Source organism: Nerophis lumbriciformis, linkage group LG03 (assembly GCF_033978685.3).
Source record: "Nerophis lumbriciformis linkage group LG03, RoL_Nlum_v2.1, whole genome shotgun sequence".
NCBI lineage: Eukaryota > Metazoa > Chordata > Actinopteri > Syngnathiformes > Syngnathidae > Nerophis > Nerophis lumbriciformis.
The window spans coordinates 50,935,220-50,957,544 of NC_084550.2; the positions used below are offsets into that span (position 1 = coordinate 50,935,220).

The 22,325-nt window shown below is 39.9% G+C and overlaps 1 protein-coding gene across 5 annotated transcripts in view; it reads right to left on the minus strand.

Annotated features, from left to right (window-relative positions):
• The window catches only part of kcnab2a (potassium voltage-gated channel subfamily A regulatory beta subunit 2a), a 216,074-nt gene that overhangs the window by 108,081 nt on the left and 85,668 nt on the right, over positions 1-22,325 (minus strand). Inside the window, exon 1 of one of the 5 annotated variants that reach the window (XM_061938783.2) lies at positions 14,018-14,459. The exons of the other annotated variants lie outside the window; for them this stretch is intronic. Coding sequence (XP_061794767.1) covers positions 14,018-14,388 — 371 coding nt within the window. The 5' untranslated portion in view covers positions 14,389-14,459. Of the gene's footprint in view, positions 1-14,017; positions 14,460-22,325 lie in introns of those variants that run through there. 5 annotated transcript variants of the gene reach the window in all.

Consider the following 22,325-nt stretch of genomic DNA (forward strand, 5'->3'; position numbering starts at 1 on the left):
CTGAGTCTGTAACCAGATGTGACGTCACGTGGAACAATTGTATCGAAATATGGTACTATTTGACTTTACGTGAATCGTACTCGGGAACACTGATGGAATTCGGTCAGTACCTACTAGGGATGTACAGTATACTGGTATTAGTATAGTACCGCGATACTTATGAATCATTATCGGTACAATACCGCCTCTGAAATGTATCGGTCCCGAATCCCTTTTTGGCATCACAACATCGTCTTTTAAAAAAATTCATATTATGTTTATAAACTCAGGAAATATGTCCCTGGACACATGAAGACTTTGAATATGACCAATGTATGATCCTGTAACTACTTAGTATCGGATTGATACCCACATTTGTGGTATCATCCAAAACTAATGTAAAGTATCAAACAGAAGAATAAGTGATTATTACATTTTAACAGAAGTGTAGGTAGAACATGTTAAAAGAGAAAGTAAGCAGATATTAACAGTAAATGAACAAGTAGGTTAATATTAAATTTTTACAGCTTGTCCCTCATAATGTTGACAAAATAATAGAATGGAAAATGACACAATATGTTACTGCATATGTCAGCAGTTAAATTAGGAGCCTTTGTTTGCTTATTTACTTCTAAAAGAAAAGTTGTCTTGTATGTTCACTATTTTATTTAAGAACAAACTTGCAGTAAGAAACATATGTTTAATGTACCCTAAGATTTTTTGTTAAAATAAAGCCAATAATGCAATTTTTTGTGGTCCCCTTTATTTAGAAAAGTATCGAAATAATTTGGGTACCGGTACCAAAATATTGGTATCGGGACAACACTAGTACCTACAGTATATATGCAACAATTTTGGTATTTACAGTATGCACCCCCGTGTTATAGGATGCACTGTAAAAAAATGCTAGTGCGGCTTAAATTAGTCCTAAAAAGAAGAATAGCCTAAAGAAAAACTGCATGGAAAACAGGCTACAGTGCTATTGAGAAAAAAAAAACTAGTCAGACAAATAGAACATAAATAATGTGAGAAGAAAAACAAATGTTTATAAAGCAATGGCAGATGCAAATGTACTGTAAATGTAGCTCTGGTTTTCAACTAGAAGACGTCTGCCCTCTATTGGACACAAGCTGCAACGAACAGCCAAGGTATATTCATTTATTTTATTTTTTAAATCTCATTGGAATGAGGTGGCAACTTGTACAGGGTGCCAAGTGCAGCTGGGATAGGCTCCAGCCACCCCCCATATACAATCTACATTGTGTTTAAAAGTCCAGTGGCAAGCATTGCTTTCTTCCTGCATTTCCCATTTCATAAAGTATATGCTGCCCTCTGGTGTCCAAACAGGTTTAATACAGCTTTACACATTGCAAAGCGGCAAGGCCATGGTACTTTAAAATAAAAGTCACCATCACATCAGTTGAAAACAACTTACTGCCACATAATTCATCCATCAAACTATTTCCCAGAGGGGGCTGGGAGGAGTTTACTGAACATGGAGGAAGAGTTATGGTAAAAACAAGCTATAGTACGCTGGCATGAGCGACTAAATGGAGGGCCGGGGTCATTACTGTGTCCATTAGCCTAAGTAGCTGTGAAGATCTATACTTCCACGGTCCCTTGCCACATAGTGTACACACAGCTTCCTGTCTGGCCCCACACAACTTCTACTGTCTGCTTGTACCAATGAACAATGGGATGGAGTCGCAACATTACAATACATCAAATATAATAAATTCACCATAATACACTTAAGTAAACATCTTTCTGACAGTGTCGATCCAAACCGAGCATTATTAGTCAATTTTCTGACCTAATTTTTGCATAATTACAAAATATAATTATTTTTAAGTCACATTAAACACTTTTGAATTTTGATTATTTGTATTTTAGTACAGTTGATTACAGTATTTCCCTGGCTATAGAGCGCAGTGGTATTCCAGCCGCACCGACCACATTTTACAGGAAATAATTAGTACATATATTAGCAGCATCATACATTCCGATACAAATGATTTTGTAAATATTTATTTACATACCTTAATTGTTTCCAAACTGTGCCTGTCACGCGGCAGTAAAACGGCTGATCAAACAAAACAGAAGTAATCGTCATGAACCTACAAGCTGCGGAAGCTTGCTCTCTAATCAGCTGAATAGACTCAATATAACTTTTGGTGAATTTATGAAACTGAAACAATACAAAAAGAATGCCATTGTACTAAACCCAAAACCAGTGAAGTTGGCACGTTGTGTAAATCGTTAACAAAAACAGAATACAATATTCAATTGAATAGACTGCAAAGACAATATATTTAATGTTCGAACTGAGAAACTTATTTTTTTTGCAAATAATCATCAACTTAGAATTTAATGGCAGCAACACATTGCAAAAAAGATGGCACAGGGGCATTTTTACCACTGTGTTACATGGCCTTTCCTTTTAACAACACTCCGTAAACGTTTGGGAACTGAAGAGACCAAATTTTTAAGCTTTTCAGGTGGAATTATTTCCCATTCTTGCTTGATGTACAGCTTAAGTTGTTCAACAGTCCGGGGTCTACGTTGTCATAGTTTAGGTTCCATAATAAGTCACACATTTTTAATTGGAGACAGTTCTGGACTACAGGCAGGCCAGTCTAGGCCACGCTGTTGTATCACGTAGCTTGGCATTGTCTTGCTGAAATAAGCAGGGGCGTCCATTAAAAAGACGTTGCTTGGATGGCAACATATGTTGCTCCAAAACCTGTATGTACCTTTCAGCATTAATGGTGCCTTCACAGATGTTTAAGTTACCTATGCTTTGACCCATACCATCACAGATGCTGGCTTTTGAACTTTGTGCCTAGAACAATCTGGATGGTTATGTTCCTTTTTGTTCTGGAGGACACAATGTCCACAGTTTCCAAAAACAATTTGAAATGTGGACTTATCAGACCACAAAAATTTTTCCACTTTGCATCAGTCCATCTTAGATCAGCTCGGGCCCAGCGAAGCCGGCGGCGTTTGTGGGTGTTGTTGATAAATGGCTTTCGCTTTGCATAGTAGAGTTCTAACTTGCACTTACATATGTAGCGACCAAGGGCAGCACGGTGGATGAGGGGTTAGTGCATCTGCCTCACAATACGAAGGTCCTGAGTAGTCTTGGGTTCAATCCCGGGCTCGGGATCTTTCTGTGTGGAGTTTGCATGTTCTCCCCGTGACTGCGTGGGTTCCCTCTGGGTACTCCGGCTTCCTCCCACCTCCAAAGACATGCACCTGGGGATAAGTTGATTGGCAACACTAAATTGGCCCTAGTGTGTGAATGTGAGTGTGAATGTTGTCTGTCTATGTGTGTTGGCCCTGCGATGAGGTGGCGACTTGTCCAGGGTGTACCCCGCCTTCCGCCCGATTGTAGCTGAGATAGGCTCCAGCGCCCCCCGCGACCCCAAAGGGAATAAGCGGTAGAAAATGGATGGATGATGTAGCGACCAACTGTAGTTACTGACAGTGGTTTTCTGAAGTGTTCCTGAGCCCATGTGGTGATATCCTTTACACACTGATTTCGCTTTTTGATGCAGTACCGCCTGAAGGATCGAAGGTCTGTAATATCATTGCTTATGTGCAATGATTTCTTCAGATTCTCTGAACCTTTTGATGATATTACGGACCGTAGATAGTGAAATCCCTAAATTCCTTGCAATAGCTCGTTGAGAAATGTTGTTCTTAAACTGTTGGACAATTTGCTTGCGCATTTGTTGACAAAGTGGTGACCCTCTCCCCATCCCCATGTGGGATGTTCCAAATAAGTGTTTGATGAGACTTCCTGAACTTGCTCAGTCTTTTTTGCCACTTGTGCCAACTTTTTTGAAACATGTTGCAGGCATCACATTTCAAATGAGCTAATATTTGCAAAAAATAAAGTTTTCCAGTTCAAATGTTAAGTATATGGTCTTTGCAGTCTATTCAATTGAATATAGGTTGAAAAGGATTTGCAAATCATTGCATTCTGTTTTTATTTACGATTTACACAAAGTGCCAACTTCACTGGTTTTGGGTTTTGTAAAAGTGTCCTATTCATATCTGCATTTACATTTACACACGAAACAACAACACAAAGAGAGGATTACGCTCGTACTTAGGATTAATACTACTGGCCAGAAGTAAACAATAATAAACTTTTTTTTTAACAGTAAATGGAAATAATGCTATATAGAATAAAGCACAAAGAAGACAGGGCGATATTTGAAAGCAGGCAATAAATGGTGAGAGGCTTTTATTATTAAAATCTGCAAAGTCCTTATTATATGGTCATGTATTCTAAGTATATTGCGCAACACAGGAGCAAGGGAACCGATGTTGTAATAGCAATGAACAGCAGACTGCTTAGCCAGCAATAATAGCGCTGATGAGTTGGAACTTTTTAAAACAACAGTGTTAGTATAACTGTAACATGCATTAGTTTGACACTAATACATGAGGGAAAGAGATAACTTGACAGGCAGCTAGTGTCATCTTGTGGACCATAGAAAAAGCCACAGTAGTTGCCGGCCGCTGGGGATGGGTACCGAATTCTCTACTTGTATATGCACCGACCGAATTCCGTCTCTAATACCCGGTATTGATTCACGTGAAATCAAACAGTGCCAAATTTGGATACCTTTGTCACACGTGACGCCACGACTGGTTGCAGACTTAAACACCAGCTCTGCAAAGAAACAATCACTCAAGCAGCACTCAGAGCGGACTCAATCAGACTCTTGCATGCTATGTTGCAATTTCCAATGCTAACAAAGAAAGTATGCCTAATAGAAAAACACTCAAACGTAAAGTAAGACCCCACTTTTTCAAAATGTGGTAGCTCTATGCTAATTTACATGGGCTTTTCCATATACATGCTACTAATTAGCATTAGCCATTTAAGATGGCGATTTCAACACGTTCGTTAATGTTTTCATTTATTTGAATTAGGGCAGCACATAATAATCAATGTGTCAACAAAAAAAGCTGGCATTGGCACAAAATCTAAATTGCATCCATTGTCCTAAGGCAGGTATAAAGACACAAACACATGGACACAATAGACAAACAATAACACCTCAGGTACAAATAATCAGAGTTTTAAAAGAGAGATAGTCCAAGGGTGCATCATCTATGGGAACATGACTGGTTTGACTTCAACTAATTTTCTAGCACCCCTTTAAATGTCAGGTCGGTCCCACAGTTTCTTAGGTGCTCCGGTAAAGTATTCCATAATGTTGTGCCTCTATTAGACGGTACCATCCATCCATCCATTTTCTACCGCTTATTCCCTTTTGGGGTCGCGAGCCTATCTCTTAGACGGTACCATTTGGCTGAATTCAGTCCTGCCCCTTTGAATACTACAGTCTCCCCAGGTTAATTGAAAACTGCAGCTAAGATGCACGTTACAATCAAACAGCTGGTGTGTATTAAGTATAATACTTACTGTATAATCACTTTGTAGGGTGCATAACAAGACTATACTGGTACATTTAGCTTCTTGACAACAATTACTTCCTAGCTGTGCAAAACACAGTCTACAAACTACTGCCATTAAGTGTCTTGGAATTGCAACTGCATGCAAAGTCTATTATATAATGTTTGCAAAGGACCTTAAGTGTACGTTCACACCGCAGGATAAGATGTCCAATTCAAATTTGATCTTTTTCTTTAGTCGTTCACATTTTTTTTAAGATTGTGATGTCTAATGTGAATGCAATCTGACCTGCACACAGACATGACGTCATACGTGCTGCAGTGTTTACGGAAGTAAACATGGCTTTAATTCTACTCGGTCTCAGTCCTGGCACATTCTTTGTTTTTCAGATTCCGTTTTGTTTGTTTTCGCACCTGCAGCGATGACATCCGCTCGACAAGCCTCAGGAATACTCGACTCATCAAAAGAAGTGCAGCGAGTTTTATGTTCCGTGATTCAATCCAACAACACCGTGACAAAGATGGATGGACATGATAATGACAGAAAAGATATCCCCGCCTAAAATCAAAACTTTGTGTAAATATTTTGACAAATAGGAGACCTATTATAAAAGTAAAGAAGAGCAGGCAGCAGCTCATATATTCTCATTATTTCCGTAACATCCAAGAATAAATGTAAGCTACGTGAAGGAGCCCAGAACTGAATTCCTGACGAGGAATTCTTACAAATTTAATACATCCATAAATTGCTATAAAATGAGTACCGTATTTTTCGGACTATAAGTCGCAGTTTTTTTCATAGTTTGCGACTTATATATGTTTTTTTCCTTCTTTATTATGCATTTTCGCCAGGTGCGACTTATACTCCGGTGCGACTTATACTCCGAAAAATACGGCATATGGCGAATTATTGTGATGTAGAAGAATCCCATATTCTTACCAATTTTCTCAGGAGATTTCCTATATTTTGAACCGCAAATGTTGATTCTCCTCTGGTGTTTGTGAAATCCACAGTAGAGATGCGCGGTTTGCGGACACAACCGCGGAGTCCGCGGATTATCCGCGGGTCGGGCGGTTGAAATAAAAAAAAATTTAGATTTTATCCGCGGGTCGGGTCGGGCGGTTGAAATTAAATTTTTTTTTATTTTAAATAGATTCAGGCGGGTGGCAGTTAAACCAATTCGGAAATATATATACATAGTTAAATGTTGTTACCCACATACGAAAAACGAGCAGGCACCTGCAGCATGCCACAACAGAAGAAGAAAAAAAAAAGAGATGGCAACGCCGGCAGCAAACGTGGTACGTGACAAACTAAAAAAGGGAATACTAAAGACCAGGGGAAAAAAAGGCCAGAAAAGTTCAGCGTGGACTCGTTTTTATGAGGTTGTAAATCAGGATGATAGTAATGCTGGCTACGTGATTTGCAAGAGCTGCGACGCTGTTTATGTCTACGACAGTCACAAAACCGGGACATCTAACATGGTGCATCACATTTGTGCAAAACCCCGAACCTCCACAAACACCCTGAGCATGAGCAGTTTCGTCCGCCGTGATCCCAGAAGAGTGCCACAGGATGTTAAAACAAGGCTTACAGATGCATGTGTGAATGCAGCTGCCTGCAGCAGTTTGAGTAGCGCGAGCGCGCTTGGAGGTGCGCTCAGCGCGGCTCCCAGATGATTGCGCACTGGTGTGCCTCTGGGCCGTGACAGCGTGGCACGCATTGAATGTCTCTGCTGCATTGGATCAGTCTCTTTTCTTTGACAGGCAAAAGCTTTGTAACCTCACTAATGCCTTGCATCGTCTATATTAGATATATAACAACGGGCGGGTGGCAGATGGCGGGCGGGTGCGGTTTTGATTAAATGTTAGTTCGGGTGAATGGCGGATGGTTGACGACTTTTGTGATGCGGTTGCGGATGAAATAATTGCCTATCCGCGCATCTCTAATCCACAGATAATTTAGATTAGTTCCAAATTAACCACAACAATAGCGACACATCATGTCGTTACTGGTCCGAAGTTTCCTCAAAAATAATGTTAAAAAAACAACTTAAAGCCTTATCCAGCTGTTTACTGATATGCTATTCATGTTTGGCAAACTTTTCTAGCAAACCAATATCTGCTCTCAATAGTGGTTATTGGCCTCATTGACTACAGTACTACTAATCTGTATCGTATTGGCCCTGAAAAAAACTGATCGGTCAATCTCTAGTTCAGACTGCAGTCGCATCGGATGCATATCTGATTTAAATCCATACACGGAAAAGGCCAGGTTGATAATAAAAAATCTGATACAGGTCACATATTGACAAAAAAATCGGAATTGACCTGTAATGTGAACAAGGTCAATAATAAGAAAACATGACATAAAAACCAGACAGCACAGTTATCACAATCAGGTAATTTTCAAAAGTTACATAAAAAATGCGATTTTATTATTAAAAGTACCGGAATTTTTTATTTTTTTTTGAGTACCGGTAGCGATTCCCAGGTATCAGGAATTGGTACCGTGTTGGTTCAAATGTGAAAGGCACCCATCCTTACCGGCTGCCAATGTTTTTTGACCTGTCACTAATTACAGACCCAAGCATGTATTGGTTTTGTATACCACACATCAAGCTACTACTGTGTACTGTAGGACGGTGTTTCTTAACCATAGGGCGGTGAGCGTTTCCCAGAGGGGCGCCAAAAAATATTTGTTTCTCAGCTGTGGTCCGTATGGGCGGCAGCGATACTCAGTTGTAATAAACTTTTCTACCACTTGTGGCAGTAATGACAATATCAAAACAAACAAAAGAAGTCAGGAGCAAAAGTGATAGAAACGTTTAAGCGCAAAAATTATGACTAAAGTGAAGCTGTATTTTCATTTGCACCTTAATTTTATTGACAGTTTATTTAAAAAAAAATCATAATATACTTTAATTATTATTAAATTTAATTAGATTTTATTTTATGTTACCTTTTTTATTTTGCATATGTATTTATTTCAATTTTAGCAGTGTAGTTTTTGAATATTATTAAAATCAAAAGTAATTAATATTTAGTGTTAATATTTGAGTGGGCCCCGGGCAACTTAGTAGTGGAAAAGTTGGGCCCCGAGGTCAAAAAGGTTAAGAAACCCTGCTGTAGGATACTCGAAGGTTAAATAATATAGAAGCACTTCTAACGCACACTATTCTGACCCCGTTCTATTGAATGCTCAGTGCTTTCATTTTCATTGACAGCAGGTGTTAATGAATTTACCATGGAAGTGTTTCTTTTGGGTTGACACGTGTGTAAAGTCATTAATCCAAACATTTTAATTACGCCAGGCTCACAAAGGCCAGGGTATATCTACAATCTACATCGGAAAGAGGCCTGACTCCCATTGGACGATATCCAATTCCATGTAAGCCATATGCGTATTGGGCGAAGAATAGTGTCACTTGAACCTTGGAGTGTACGTCCAGTCAAACGGTTAACATGTCACATTGTTTGGTCGCTAAAAACAGCAGGCAGTGATAGTGAAAGTCCACCATTGTTACCATTGTATTGGATCGTTTGTAAATGTTTAATAGCAGTCTCGCTATCACGATATATACGGTGGTCTTAAAAAAACATGAAAACTAAACCAATTACAATAATTGGGGAAGTCATACATGGTTGCACCCCAACCATAGTAACTCGCCAGCTGCTGTGACATACAAGACTCAAGGACCACTTAAGTGCCCTCAACATGGCAACGGCTGTCTGCCATACGTACACTCTGGTCACTGATCTCTGTCAACAACAGCAGCACTTATGCACATCGGTCAGTGCTTACTTACATGCAGAACTATTGCATGAATTCGGTTAAAAAAACGATTTTTTTAAATGAACACCTTATGCTTTTTTGAGGATCATACAAACCCCTTTTCCATATGAGTTGGGAAATTGTGTTAGATGTAAATATAAACGGAATACAATGATTTGCAAATAATTTTCAACCCATATTCAGTTGAATATGCTACAAAGACAACATATTTGATGTTCAAACTGATAAACTTTTTTTTTTTTTTTGCAAATAATCATTAACTTTAGAATCTGATGCCAGCAACACGTGACAAAGAAGTTGGGAAAGGTGGCAATAAATACTGATAAAGTTGAGGAATGCTCATCAAACACTTATTTGGAACATCCTACAGGTGAACAGGCTAATTGGGAACAGGTGGGTGCCATGATTGGGTATAAAAGTAGATTACATGAAATGCTCAGTCATTCACAAACAAAGATGGGACGAGGGTCACCACTTTGTCAACAAATGCGTGAGCAAATTGTTGAACAGGTTAAGAAAAACCTTTCTCAACCAGCTATTGCAAGGAATTTAGGGATTTCACCATCTACGGTCCGTAATATCATCAAAGGGTTCAGAGAATCTGGAGAAATCACTGCACGTAAGCAGCTAAGCCTGTGACCTTCGATCCCTCAGGCTGTACTGCATCAACATGCGACATCAGTGTGTAAAGGATATCACCACATGGGCTCAGGAACACTTCAGAAACCCACTGTCAGTAACTATAGTTGGTCGCTACATCTGTAAGTGCAAGTTAAAACTCTCCTATGCAAGGCGAAAACCGTTTATCAACAACACCCAGAAACGCCGTAAGCTCCGCTGGGCCTGAGCTCATCTAAGATGGACTGATACAAAGTGGAAAAGTGTTCTGTGGTCTGACGAGGCCCCATTTCAAATTGTTTTTGGAAACTGTGGACGTCGTGTCTTGTGGACCAAAGAGGAAAAAAAACATCCGGATTGTTATAGGCGCAAAGTTGAAAAGCCAGCATCTGTGATGGTATGGGGGTGTATTAGTGCCCAAGACATTGGTAACTTACACATATGTGAAGGCGCTATTAATGCTGAAAGGTACTTACAGGTTTTGGAGCAAAATATGTTTTTCAGCAAGACAATGCCAAGCCACGTGTTACATCAATGTGGCTTCATAGTAAAATAGTGCGGGTACTAGACTGGGCTGCCTGTAGTCCAGACCTGTCTCCCATTGAAAATGTGTGGTGCATTATGAAGCCTAAAATACCACAACGGAGACCCTGGACTGTTGAACAACTTAAGCTGTACATCAAGCAAGAATGGGAAAGAATTCCACCTGAGAAGCTTAAAAAATGTGTCTCCTCAGTTCCCAAACGTTTACTCAGTGTTGTTAAAAGGAAAGGCCATGTAACACAGTGGTGAACATGCCCTTTCCCAACTACTTTGGCACGTGTTGCAGCCATGAAATTCGAAGTTAATTATTATTTGCAAAAAAATAAAGTTTATGAGTTTGAACATCAAATATCTTGTCTTTGTAGTGCATTCAACTGAATATGGGTTGAAAAGGATTTGCAAATCATTGTATTCCGTTTATATTTACATCTAACACAATTTCCCAACTCATATGGAAACGGGGTTTGTATTAACATGTAGACCATGCAATTGGAAACCTGATCCCCCTTGCATGTACAGTGGTACCTCTGTTTTTATACACCACAATTGTTGGAGAATTTACTTCGATTAAAACTTTTGCGAAAGTAAATTGTCTTGATTATCTTACGGCCAAACATTGCGTTCAACAAACCAGTCTGTTTGCTAGCGTATCATTTGTGGAATTTAGTGCCCAAACAACGAACAGGTCAATGACAGAGTTTTACATGGAAGCAGGGAATATCAAGGAAGAGGTAGTTATTTGCAAAATTTCAAAAAGCGGTAGAAAATGGACAGATGGAAAAACTCATTGCAACAACTAAATTTCAAAGAATTTCTTATGGAGTTTATCCATTTTAGTTAAACAAATATATTGCTACAACACCGCAGCAACAGAACCTTTGTTGTAATAATGGCAAGGAGATGTTCAGCTAGACTTGATACCACTGAAGAGTTCATTTAAAACTAGAAAAGCACTCTTAACCAGACCTCATCTCTCAATAGTAAAGAATCCTGAGAACAAAATCCTTGTGACGAAAGTGCTAGTACATAATCCAAACATGTGACCTCAGATGGACTCGACAGTATAAGGCAACATTATTAAATCCTTAATATGCACAGGTAGTCCTGCCAGAACAACAATGGGAGACATCATTGACACTCATGCCACTCTTTATTCTGGAAGATGTTTATGATAAATATCTCTGTTTATATTTGTTTTTTTTCCCAAAAAAGTAATTCAATACAACAATTTATGATCAAATAACAATGCTAAGCAAATGTAATCCATCTGGAACACAGATTTTCTTTCTTTTTTCAAATTAAGATGACATTATGACATTAAAATAGCGCAAATTATTATTGGGAAGGATCGATCCATAAACTTGAAATAGTACATTTTTGGCAATTTTCGCCAAATTCTGAAACACACCATCCTAGAACAGACCATCAGTTCTAAATAAATTAAGGGTAACTTCAGATTACAGTCAGTAAATGAATGAATCACTTACACCATGGAAATACATTTGGCACATTAGAAGCAATTAAGGAAAAATATACATCCAAAGCAGTAGATATGTGGTACTAATACCATTATTATGTCTAAAGACAAATATTAATCCGTTTAACTACATATTAAAGACAGTTTACCCACATATTTAACCACATTAAACAGATTATTTGAACATAGAGCTAGCAGTAAGAGATCATTTATAGTCTCAAGGAAGCATCAACAGTGGTGAACGAAAATATGAGGGACTTAAGCAATGAGGAGAGAGGGCAACTGTTCTCAGATTGCTGCCAGCTGTGAACTGATTAACGAGAGCCGATTGTTGAACTGAGAAGACAATTCAAGACGGCAAACTCTGATAATCAAGTGCGGGCAAATAATAACGACAATGTGTTCAAATTTGTCTAGGGAGAAGTAGTGCTGAAACCTTTGGAACAATCCTGACTACAGACGGTGATTCGGACACGGCCCACATTTTAAACGCTTGTTCCTTATCCCATTTATGATGTTTACTGAGTTTAATCAAAATCTGTTTATAACTTTTTGAATTGCGTTGCTAGCTGGCTAATTAACTAACTAGTATCTAGTAAGTATAAAAATTACTATTCTGTTAAACTTGCATGTCATCCATGCGGCCTGGACACTGGCCGAGAGTTAGTGGGCGGCCGAGGGTGGAGTCGGCTCTCTTGGTTGCTTTGTTGGGTCTGCTCCTGTCTCTGGCCATGCTCTCCCCACCCCAGCAGACGATGGCGTGTTAAATGTTTTTGTTGTTGTTGTTGTTGTTTTACTTTTGTAGCTGTATGTAGAAATGGCTGGTTGCATCAGCTCTGCTCTTTAAATGTCCTTTGTGTTCTTTGATGTTTCCCTCTTACACATATGCTTATGTGTGCTAGGGCTATGAGTTTTTTTTCCCTTGGCCTCAGTTTGGCCCAGGCTTGGACTGTATAATAAAGTATTTCTGATTCTGATGTCACAAAATACCATACAAGTAAAAAGGCATTGTTTAAGTCTCAATTCGGGCAACAATAAAGCACAGGCACCCTTTCAAAAGTATCAGTACTCTTATGCGTTCAAATGTAACGCTACCCATATTTGCTGGTGATATTTCAAATACAGCTACTGCCATCTTGTGGAGTTAGTTAAAACTACACTACGGTGTTTCCTACAGCCACAACCGTTACAGTCGTCCCTAAAAAACGTATATGAGACACCATGGATTTTCACAATCCCTACAGTAGTGGTTTACAGGTGTATGGTACAGGAGCCGCATGAAAGAGCCACAAAGAAGAGCTTCAGCATGGCAATCCTTTAAAAAACCTATGACTCCACCCAACACGAGGGACGGCGTGGCGCAGTGGAAGAATGGCCGTGCGCGACCCGAGGGTCCCTGGTTCAATCCCCACCTAGTACCAACCTCGTCATGTCCGTTGTGTCCTGAGCAAGACACTTCACCCTTGCTCCTGATGGGTGCTGGTTAGCGCCTTGCATGGCAGCTCCCTCCATCAGTGTGTGAATGTGTGTGTGAATGGGTAAATGTGGAAGTAGTGTCAAAGCGCTTTGAGTACCTTGAAGGTAGAAAAGCGCTATACAAGTACAACCCATTTAACACAGTTCACCTAATTGATTCAATTAAGACTCCTTCCACTTTTGCATTAGCACAATCCAGAGGTGGGCGACAGAATAAAGAAAATGTTGGCATTATCCATCCATCCTAATACCGCTTGTCCCTTACGGGGTCGCGGGGTGCTGGAGCCAATCTCAGCTGCATTCTTGCGAAAGGCGGGGTACACCCTGGACAAGTCGCCACCTCATCACAGGGCCAACACAGATAGACAGACAACATTCACATTCACACACTAGAGCCAATTTAGTGTTGGCAATCAACCTATCCCCAGGTGCATGTCTTTGGAGGTGGGAGGAAGCCGGAGTCCTCGGAGGGAACCCACGCAGTCACGGGGAGAACATGCAAACTCCACACAGAAAGATCCTGAGCCCAGGATTGAACCCAGGACCTTCGTGTTGTTAATCACACGTACTAACCCCCGTGCCACTGTGGCATTATATCAATCAAAAAACACCAGTAAACAAGTCAAAACTTGCAGCCAAGCCTCAAACATCTGGTCTCTTCCAACCACAAGATTTGCTGGTTGTCACGATCTTACCTGTACTTCATCCCTGTTTGATAGGACACACACTCTTCCATGGCGAGACCATTCATCGTCAGGAAGTCTTCCATATTCTTAATCTGAGCGGCGATTCTTTGCTCCCGCAGTCTCTGCAGCTCCGCCTGGTCGGTGGGCCTGCTGGGGGGCTGGTTGAGCCCCTGGTCCGAGTGGTAGCGGCTGATCCCGCTCCGGATGCTCTCGCTGTATGTCATGGACAACATCTTTCCGCTGCTGCTGCTGTTGCTCTTCCGAACACCGCTGCTCGGCGCCGTCGGTTTAGGGATCTGTAGGTTTTCAGGAGGACAGTGACTGGACCTGTGTGTGCCGGGTACCCCCTGGGAGCCGCCGGCATACCCTCCTGCAAACATGCCAGGCCCTTCCCTTTCACTTTGTCTTCTTGATTAGGCGGAACAAGACGGAGCCAGGAGGCCACGTCCACCTCCCTTCAACAGCACCTGCTCCCATTCAAATGGATCTCTGCTGCACAATGGCCATGCATCCTGCTGTAATCAGAGTCGCAGCCCAGAACCCTCACCCCCCTTCCCTTTCTTGACAGGTGCATCACGGGCAAGGTGACACTGATAGGTAGCATTCAGGTAACTTGCCATAGATCAAGAAACAGGACACATGCTATCTGAGCCATTCAGTCATGCAACGAGACAAAAAGTGAAGAACTGATTCTGAACTGGACAACGAACCGTTTACACTCACTCGTTTCTCAACACAGAACTTGACGATATGCATTCACTGGAGATTGAGTGGGTTATCATGAAAAACGTCTTTTTACCCTTCCTGCTACAAGTAAGAATCACATTTCAAAAGTGGAATGCATGAGGACCAACTGTACATTCCGTTTTTAGTAATAGAATGAACAGACTTGAGTGTTTTATTGGTTTTAAGTCTTATATTATCACCACTTAAGTAATTAAGTAAGTACTTTTTTATTTTTATAAAGCGCTTTTCACAGATAAAATCACAAAGCGCTGTACAAAACATAGGTGAAGTAAAACAACAATTCAATTAAAACATCATAAAAAGGATATACAGTAGATTACAATTGATAGTTAAAAGGTGCATTAACTAAAAGCTTTACTAAAAAGAGAAGTTTTCAAATGTTTCTTAAAAGTTTCAACACAGTCAAGATCACGGAGGGACTGGTGCAAGTTGTTCCAGAGTCTGGGAGCGATAGTTTGGAATGCCTAACCTGACTCTCGTCAGATCCTTGTATTTCGCTGAGTTTCACACAAAGATCTGGGACTTCTCAATAGGAGATGTATTTCAGAAGGCAAGGCCTTGTAAAAAAAATCATTGTATGTGATTAGATAAACCACTTGTCCGTTATCTTGAATGACGTGCTACTTCAACCACTCACATCGAAATCAACCCGTGAAGCTGATGAGAGCGACGCTGGGAAATCCAAAACAGAACAGCCAACATATCGGATAACGACAGAGCGAAAATAATTAATTAATTTAAATAATTAATATTCGATAGATTCGACAAAACAGTTGGAATAGCAGAATCGTGCCGCCATTGTTGTTTGAATCAAACAGTCGCTTCGCCGCTACGTCACATCTATGAAATCCCGCCCGGCGATCTTGATTGGTTCATTATTTTTTGCTAACTTGAAGGTGTATGCACTGCCCTCGATCCCAGATCCTTGTGTGGAGGTCAGTGAACTACAAGGTTCTGGCGAGAGTCAGGTTATGGAATGCCAGGTTTCCACGGGTTTTAAAACAAGTTTTGGGGCTCTTTAGAAGACCCCGGCCTGAAGACCAGAGCCCTGAAGAGTAAGGGCATAACAAGTCAGTGTGTACTGAGGGTCCCACCATGCAACGTTCGGAATGTCAGGACTAAAATCTAACTGGAAGCCAATGCAGACTGGATAAAATGGGGGAGATACCGCTGCACAGGTCAAGAGTCTGGACGCTGCATTTTGTACAGTCTGAAGTCTCTTTAGCGTTGACTTGTTGAAAAGAGTGAAAAGATAATTGCAATAGTCAATACAAGACGAAATGAATGCATGAATGATCATTTCGGGATCCAATTTTGACAAAAATGTTCTCACTTTAGAAATATTTCTGTGATGATAAAAACAGTTTTTGGTCAGTTGACGGCAGTGACCCTCCAAAGACATGGACTGATCCAACGCAACTCCAAGGTTTCTGAGGCTGCTTTTAACAGATGCACCAACTTATACTTAAAGGGGAACATTATCACCAGACCTATGTAAGCGTCAATATATACCTTGATGTTGTATAAAAAAGACCATATATTTTTTTAACCGATTTCCGAACTCTAAATGGGTGAATTTTGGCGAATTAAACGCCTTTCTATTATTCGCTCTCGGAGCGATGACATCACGTTGTGCTGAACAATCGCACATCGGGAAGCAATCCGCCATTTTCTCAAACACATTACAAACACCGAGTCAAATCAGCTCTGTTATTTTCAGTTTTTTTCGACTGTTTTCCGTACCTTGGAGACATCATGCCTCGTCGGTGTGTTGTCGGAGGGTGTAACAACACGAACAGGGACGGATTCAAGTTGCACCAGTGGCCCAAAGATGCGAAAGTGGCAAGAAATTGGACGTTTGTTCCGCACACTTTACCGACGAAAGCTATGCTACGACAGAGATGGCAAGAATGTGTGGATATCCTGCGACACTCAAAGCAGATGCATTTCCAACGATAAAGTCAAAGAAATCTGCCGCCAGACCCAGGAAAAGAGAGCGGATGAGGGTATGTCTACAGAATATATTAATTGATGAAAACTGGGCTGTCTGCACTCTCAAAGTGCATGTTGTTGCCAAATGTATTTCATATGCTGTAAACCTAGTTCATAGTTGTTAGTTTCCTTTAATGCCAAACAAACACATACCAATCGTTGGTTAGAAGGCGATCGCCGAATTTGTCCTCGCTTTCTCCCGTGTCGCTGGCTGTCGTGTCGTTTTCGTCGGTTTCGCTTGCATACGGTTCAAACCGATATGGCTCAATAGCTTCAGTTTCTTCTTCAATTTCATTTTCGCTACCTGCCTCCACACTACAACCATCCGTTTCAATACATGCGTAATCTGTTGAATCGCTTAAGCCGCTGAAATCCGAGTCTGAATCCGAGCTAATGTCGCTATATCTTGCTGTTCTATCCGCCATGTTTGTTTGTTTTGGAATCACTGTGTGACATCACAGGAAAATGGACGGGTGTATATAACGATGGTTAAAATCAGGCACTTTGAAGCTTTTTTTTTAGGGATATTGCGTGATGAGTAAAATTTTGAAAAAAACTTCGAAAAATAAAATAAGCCACTGGGAACTGATTTTTAATGGTTTTAACCCTTCTGAAATTGTGATAATGTTCCCCTTTAACACTTGTATGGAAGTTACGAATGTTTAAATGTTGTTTGACTCCGAATTAGATTTGGTATTTTTATGGTTTCCTATCCAAAAAAACCAACAATTAATCAAAACGCTTCAGATTCAATTTCAAACTACTGTACAAAATCTTATTGGCAATTGAATTTAAATTAAAGGTTTGTCTGCAATATTCAAACAGGCTGATACTTTTGGACAATGACTGAACAATAAGCAGCAAAAAAAATCCAGTAATTAGACTGCAGTTTAATGTATATGTTGAACATGAACATGCAATATTGCACGTCTAATTTGATGAATCATGTCAAAAACCGTACAAACTGAACTTGCGTTAAGATGCATCCAATGAACCACACATCTGATATTAAAGTACAAACCAGAGACTGTCATAACAATCTGTTGTGTAAACAAATAGCAATAATAGAAAATTACAAAACCTGACATATAATAAATGATGAACAAATCTTAATTATAAGCATTATTAAATAACTGGATTGCCTTTTTTCAAAGTACATTTAGCCTACTTTTTGCTCTTCACTATTTACAAAATATTGTTTTGCTTCAAGGTTCAAATTCGGAAACTATAAAGGGGAACTGAAATTGCTGAAACTAAATTTTGCCTATCATTCACAATCTTTATGCATATGTTTTTATGCATTTAACTCGTAAATAAGCAAAAGTCAGCTAACAATGTAGCTAATGGGAGTCGCTCTATCTCGTCTATAAAGCGTTTTAAAAAACCTCCATCGTTTTATATACACACTGTAAGTATATATGTAATGTAGTAACAGGCACATATATAATAACATGTAAAATTGACGTATTTTGCCCATTTTAAGCATACCCTTGACGTTTTAATTTCACAGAAGCATCACAACGTTCGATTTTCCCTTCAACAACAAACACCAAACATCATGCCCTGTATTGCTAAGTGCTGAACAAGAAATACCAACTTCAAACATATTCAAACAATCACTTACTGAACAATGTCTGCTCTCACAGGGATGCAGTCATATCTTCCTGTTTATATAAATAATCACAAAGGGCTAAAAAAAAGAGGAAAAAAAAGGGACGCAAACAAGAGTCTTTTCATATCTTTCTCGCCATCTCCGGGTCTAGGTTGGATGTCAAAGTTTACCAACTTCTCGGTTTATGGCCACGTCATTCTATTATCCAGGTGAGAGGCATGATTTATAATATAGAATTAACCTTCAACATCTTAGAAGCAATGCACCAGCAGGAGCAGAACACCGGCCGGCTCAGTAATGCATTATAGCAGCATAAGCTAATTAGCCCTGATCACGGCGCCGCTAAAAATAGATTGCCTACGTTAGTGCTTATGATAGCAATATCGCTAATACTTGCTTAATATTTAGGTCACAAGATGCAAATGGAGTATTTTCCTTTAGCGGGCGTTATGAGCGTAATAGTGTATTCCCATCAGCTGCATTGTTAGCCACCTCGTACTAGCTGTATTTTATGCCTTAGAATGTATCAAAACAAGAAAAATTTATTTGCTTGTCTTACATAAGGATTGTGAATGATAGGCAAATAAAAAAATAAAAAAAGAAGTTCAGTTCCCCTTTAAAAGTCACTTATTTCAGCCATTAACAAACACCAGAAACGTAGAACAATGTGTATACAGTACATGTGTACATAATTAACATTGGACCTCATCTTAATCTTAAATATTACAATGAAAAGTGTAAAGTCATTGTTGAGACATGGAGACAAGGGGTAGGGATAAATAAGCTCAGCTTTTACCTACTCCTTTTTGGACATGCTGAACTCATCAAAACGAGATGTTTCTTGATGTGACTGTACATATACCCATATTAGCATATAATCAGACGCTATATGTAAATAAAGTGTAGTGTAGTACAGAAATACACAAATCTAGACGTTTAACTTCCAAAAGGTTGGTTGGTCATGGAAATGTAACCGGTGGTAAATCAACAACAGTGTTACTGCACAGTTGCACTATAATTGCATCTGAAAACAAATCAAGATAAAACAACATCCAGCCAAATATTGTGCCAATTGTGGGCAGACAAGGGGAGTAGAAAGGCGTGCCCTAAAACATGGCAGGTGTCAGAGCAATTAACACACTGACACATAGGTTCCACATGTTGACATAACATAAAACAAACATCAGGTAATTTCATGTAACGCACACATTTTGTGTAATATCTAAAAGATGATACAACGAAATACATATTTGAACCTGTTACATAAAGACAGTGCAAACTTAAAAGTGGGCTCCAAGCAAAGCAGCATGCACCCTCCTGACCTGAAAGTTCACCCCCCAAACCCCCGCATCCTTGCTCCCTTCACACATGCTAACTCCATCTGTGGTCCGGGGCTGCAAAGACCTTTCCTCAAACTCACCCGATTTCTTTGGGGTCGGCTCATGAGCGAGGTTGAAGGGTGCAGGTCGGCGCTTATAAAGCCACACTGCACTGCAGACTGATCAAGTGGGTCCACCCAAACTGGGAGTGTCTTCCTAGGACACGGTCTATGCCAATTAGCGAGTCGGAGAGTGCATCCCGCCCCCCCCTCACCACCACCACCACTTGGACCACCATCTATCATATCACCACAAACAACACCTCTCTTCACCACCACCCCCCCCCACCCCCACCCTCCTGACTGGGAGATCTCGTGGAAGGAATCCATTTACGTCGTTTAGAGGCCCGTCTTGTTCATGCTAGCCTCAGCAAATAATATCAGCACTGAATTATTCACCAAAGCTTTTGTGCTAAAAGCGTCTGATTGTTGTTGCACAGGAAAGACTACTTAGAGCTGCACAATAATGAGCTACACAGGCTCGAGCGCGTCTTGAAAACAAACAAACGCAGAGCGGTCACTTAGCGCGCGTGTCCGTGTGTAGAGACTGACAAACCACCAAGCATGTACAAGACTAACCACCAGACAACCACACTGCAGGTTAGGTATAATAACTGCAGGTTAGCTACAGTATAATAACTGCAGGTTAGGTACAGTATAACAACTGCAGGTTAGGTACAGTATAATAACTGCAAGTTGGCTACAGTATAATCCCTGCAGTTTAGATGTAACTGCAGGTTAGGTACAGTATAATAACTGCAGGTTAGGTATAATAACTGCAGGTTAGCAACGATATAATAACTGCAGGGTAGGTACAGTATAATAACTGCAGGTTAGGTATAATAACTGCAGGTTAGGTATAACTGCAGGTTAGCTACAGTATAATAACTGCAGCTTAGGTATAATAACTGCAGTTTAGGTACAGTAAAATAACTGCAGGTTGGGTATAATAACTGCAGGTTAGGTACAGTATAATAACTGCAGGTTTGGTATAATTGTAGATTAGCTACAGTATAATAACTGCAGGTTCGGTATAATTGTAGGTTAGGTACAGTATAATAACTGCAGGTTAGGTATAATAACTGCAGTTTAGGTACAGTAAAATAACTGCAGGTTGGGTATAATAACTGCAGTTTAGGTACAGTAAAATAACTGCAAGTTGGGTATAATAACTGCAGGTTAGGTACAGTATAATAACTGCAGGTTAGGTACAGTATAATTACTGCAGGATAAGTATAATAACTGCAGTTTCCGTATAACTGCAGGTTAGGTACAGTATTATAACTGCAGTTTCCGTATAACTGCAGGTTAGGTACAGTATTATAACTGCAGGTTAGGTATAGTATAATAACTGCAGATTTCGTATATCTGCAGGTTAGGTACAGTATTATAACTGCAGGTTAGGTACAGTATAATAACTGCAGGTTAGGTATAATAACCGCAGGTTCGGTATAACTACAGGTTAGGTACAGTATAATAACTGCAGGGTAGGTACAGTATAATACCTGCAGTTTAGGTACAGTAAAATAACTGTAGGTTGGGTATAATAACTGCAGGTTCGGTACAACTGCAGGTTAGGTACAGTATAATAACTGCAGGTTAGGTATAATAATTGCATGTTTGGTATAACTGCAGGTTAGGTACAGTATAATAACTGCAGGTTAGGTCTAATAACTGTAGGTTAGGTACAGTATAATAACTGCAGGTTAGGTCTGATAACTGCAGGTTAGGTATAATAACAGAAGGTTAGGTATTATAACCGCAGGTTAGGTACAGTAAAATAACAGCAGGTTATGTATAACTGCAGGTTAGGTACAGTATTATAACTGCAGGTTAGGTACAGTATAATAACTGCAGGTTAGGTATAATAACTGCAGGTTCGGTATACGGTAACTACAGGTTAGGTACAGTGTAATAACTGCAGGGTAGGTACAGTATAATAACTGCAGGTTAGATACAGTATAATAACTGCAGGTTAGGTATAATAACTGCAGTTTAGGTACAGTAAAATAACTGTAGGTTAGGTATAATAACTGCAGGTTCGGTACAACTGCAGGTTAGGTACAGTATAATAACTGCAGGTTAGGTACAGTATAATAACTGCAGGTTAGGTATAATAATTGGATGTTTGGTATAACTGCAGGTTAGGTACAGTATAATAACTGCAGGTTAGGTCTAATAACTGCAGGTTAGGTACAGTATAATAACTGCAGGTTAGGTCTAATAACTGTAGGTTAGGTACAGTATAATAACTGCAGGTTAGGTCTAATAACTGTAGGTTAGGTACAGTATAATAACTGCAGGTTAGGTATAATAACAGAAGGTTAGGTATTATAACTGTAGGTTAGGTACAGTAAAATAACAGCAGGTTATGTATAACTGCAGGTTAGGTACAGTAAAATAACTGCAGGTTTGGTACAGTATAATAACTGTAGGTTAGGTATAATAACTGCAGGTTAGGTACAGGTCCAAAATGTTGCTTTGATGCTGGAATTTAAATTTTAAAAATGCTTTTGTTAAGCCATACAGGGCACATGCCCTTTTGGGTATCTGTCGCTTAATTGCTAATAAGTTGTTTTTGTCCTCAC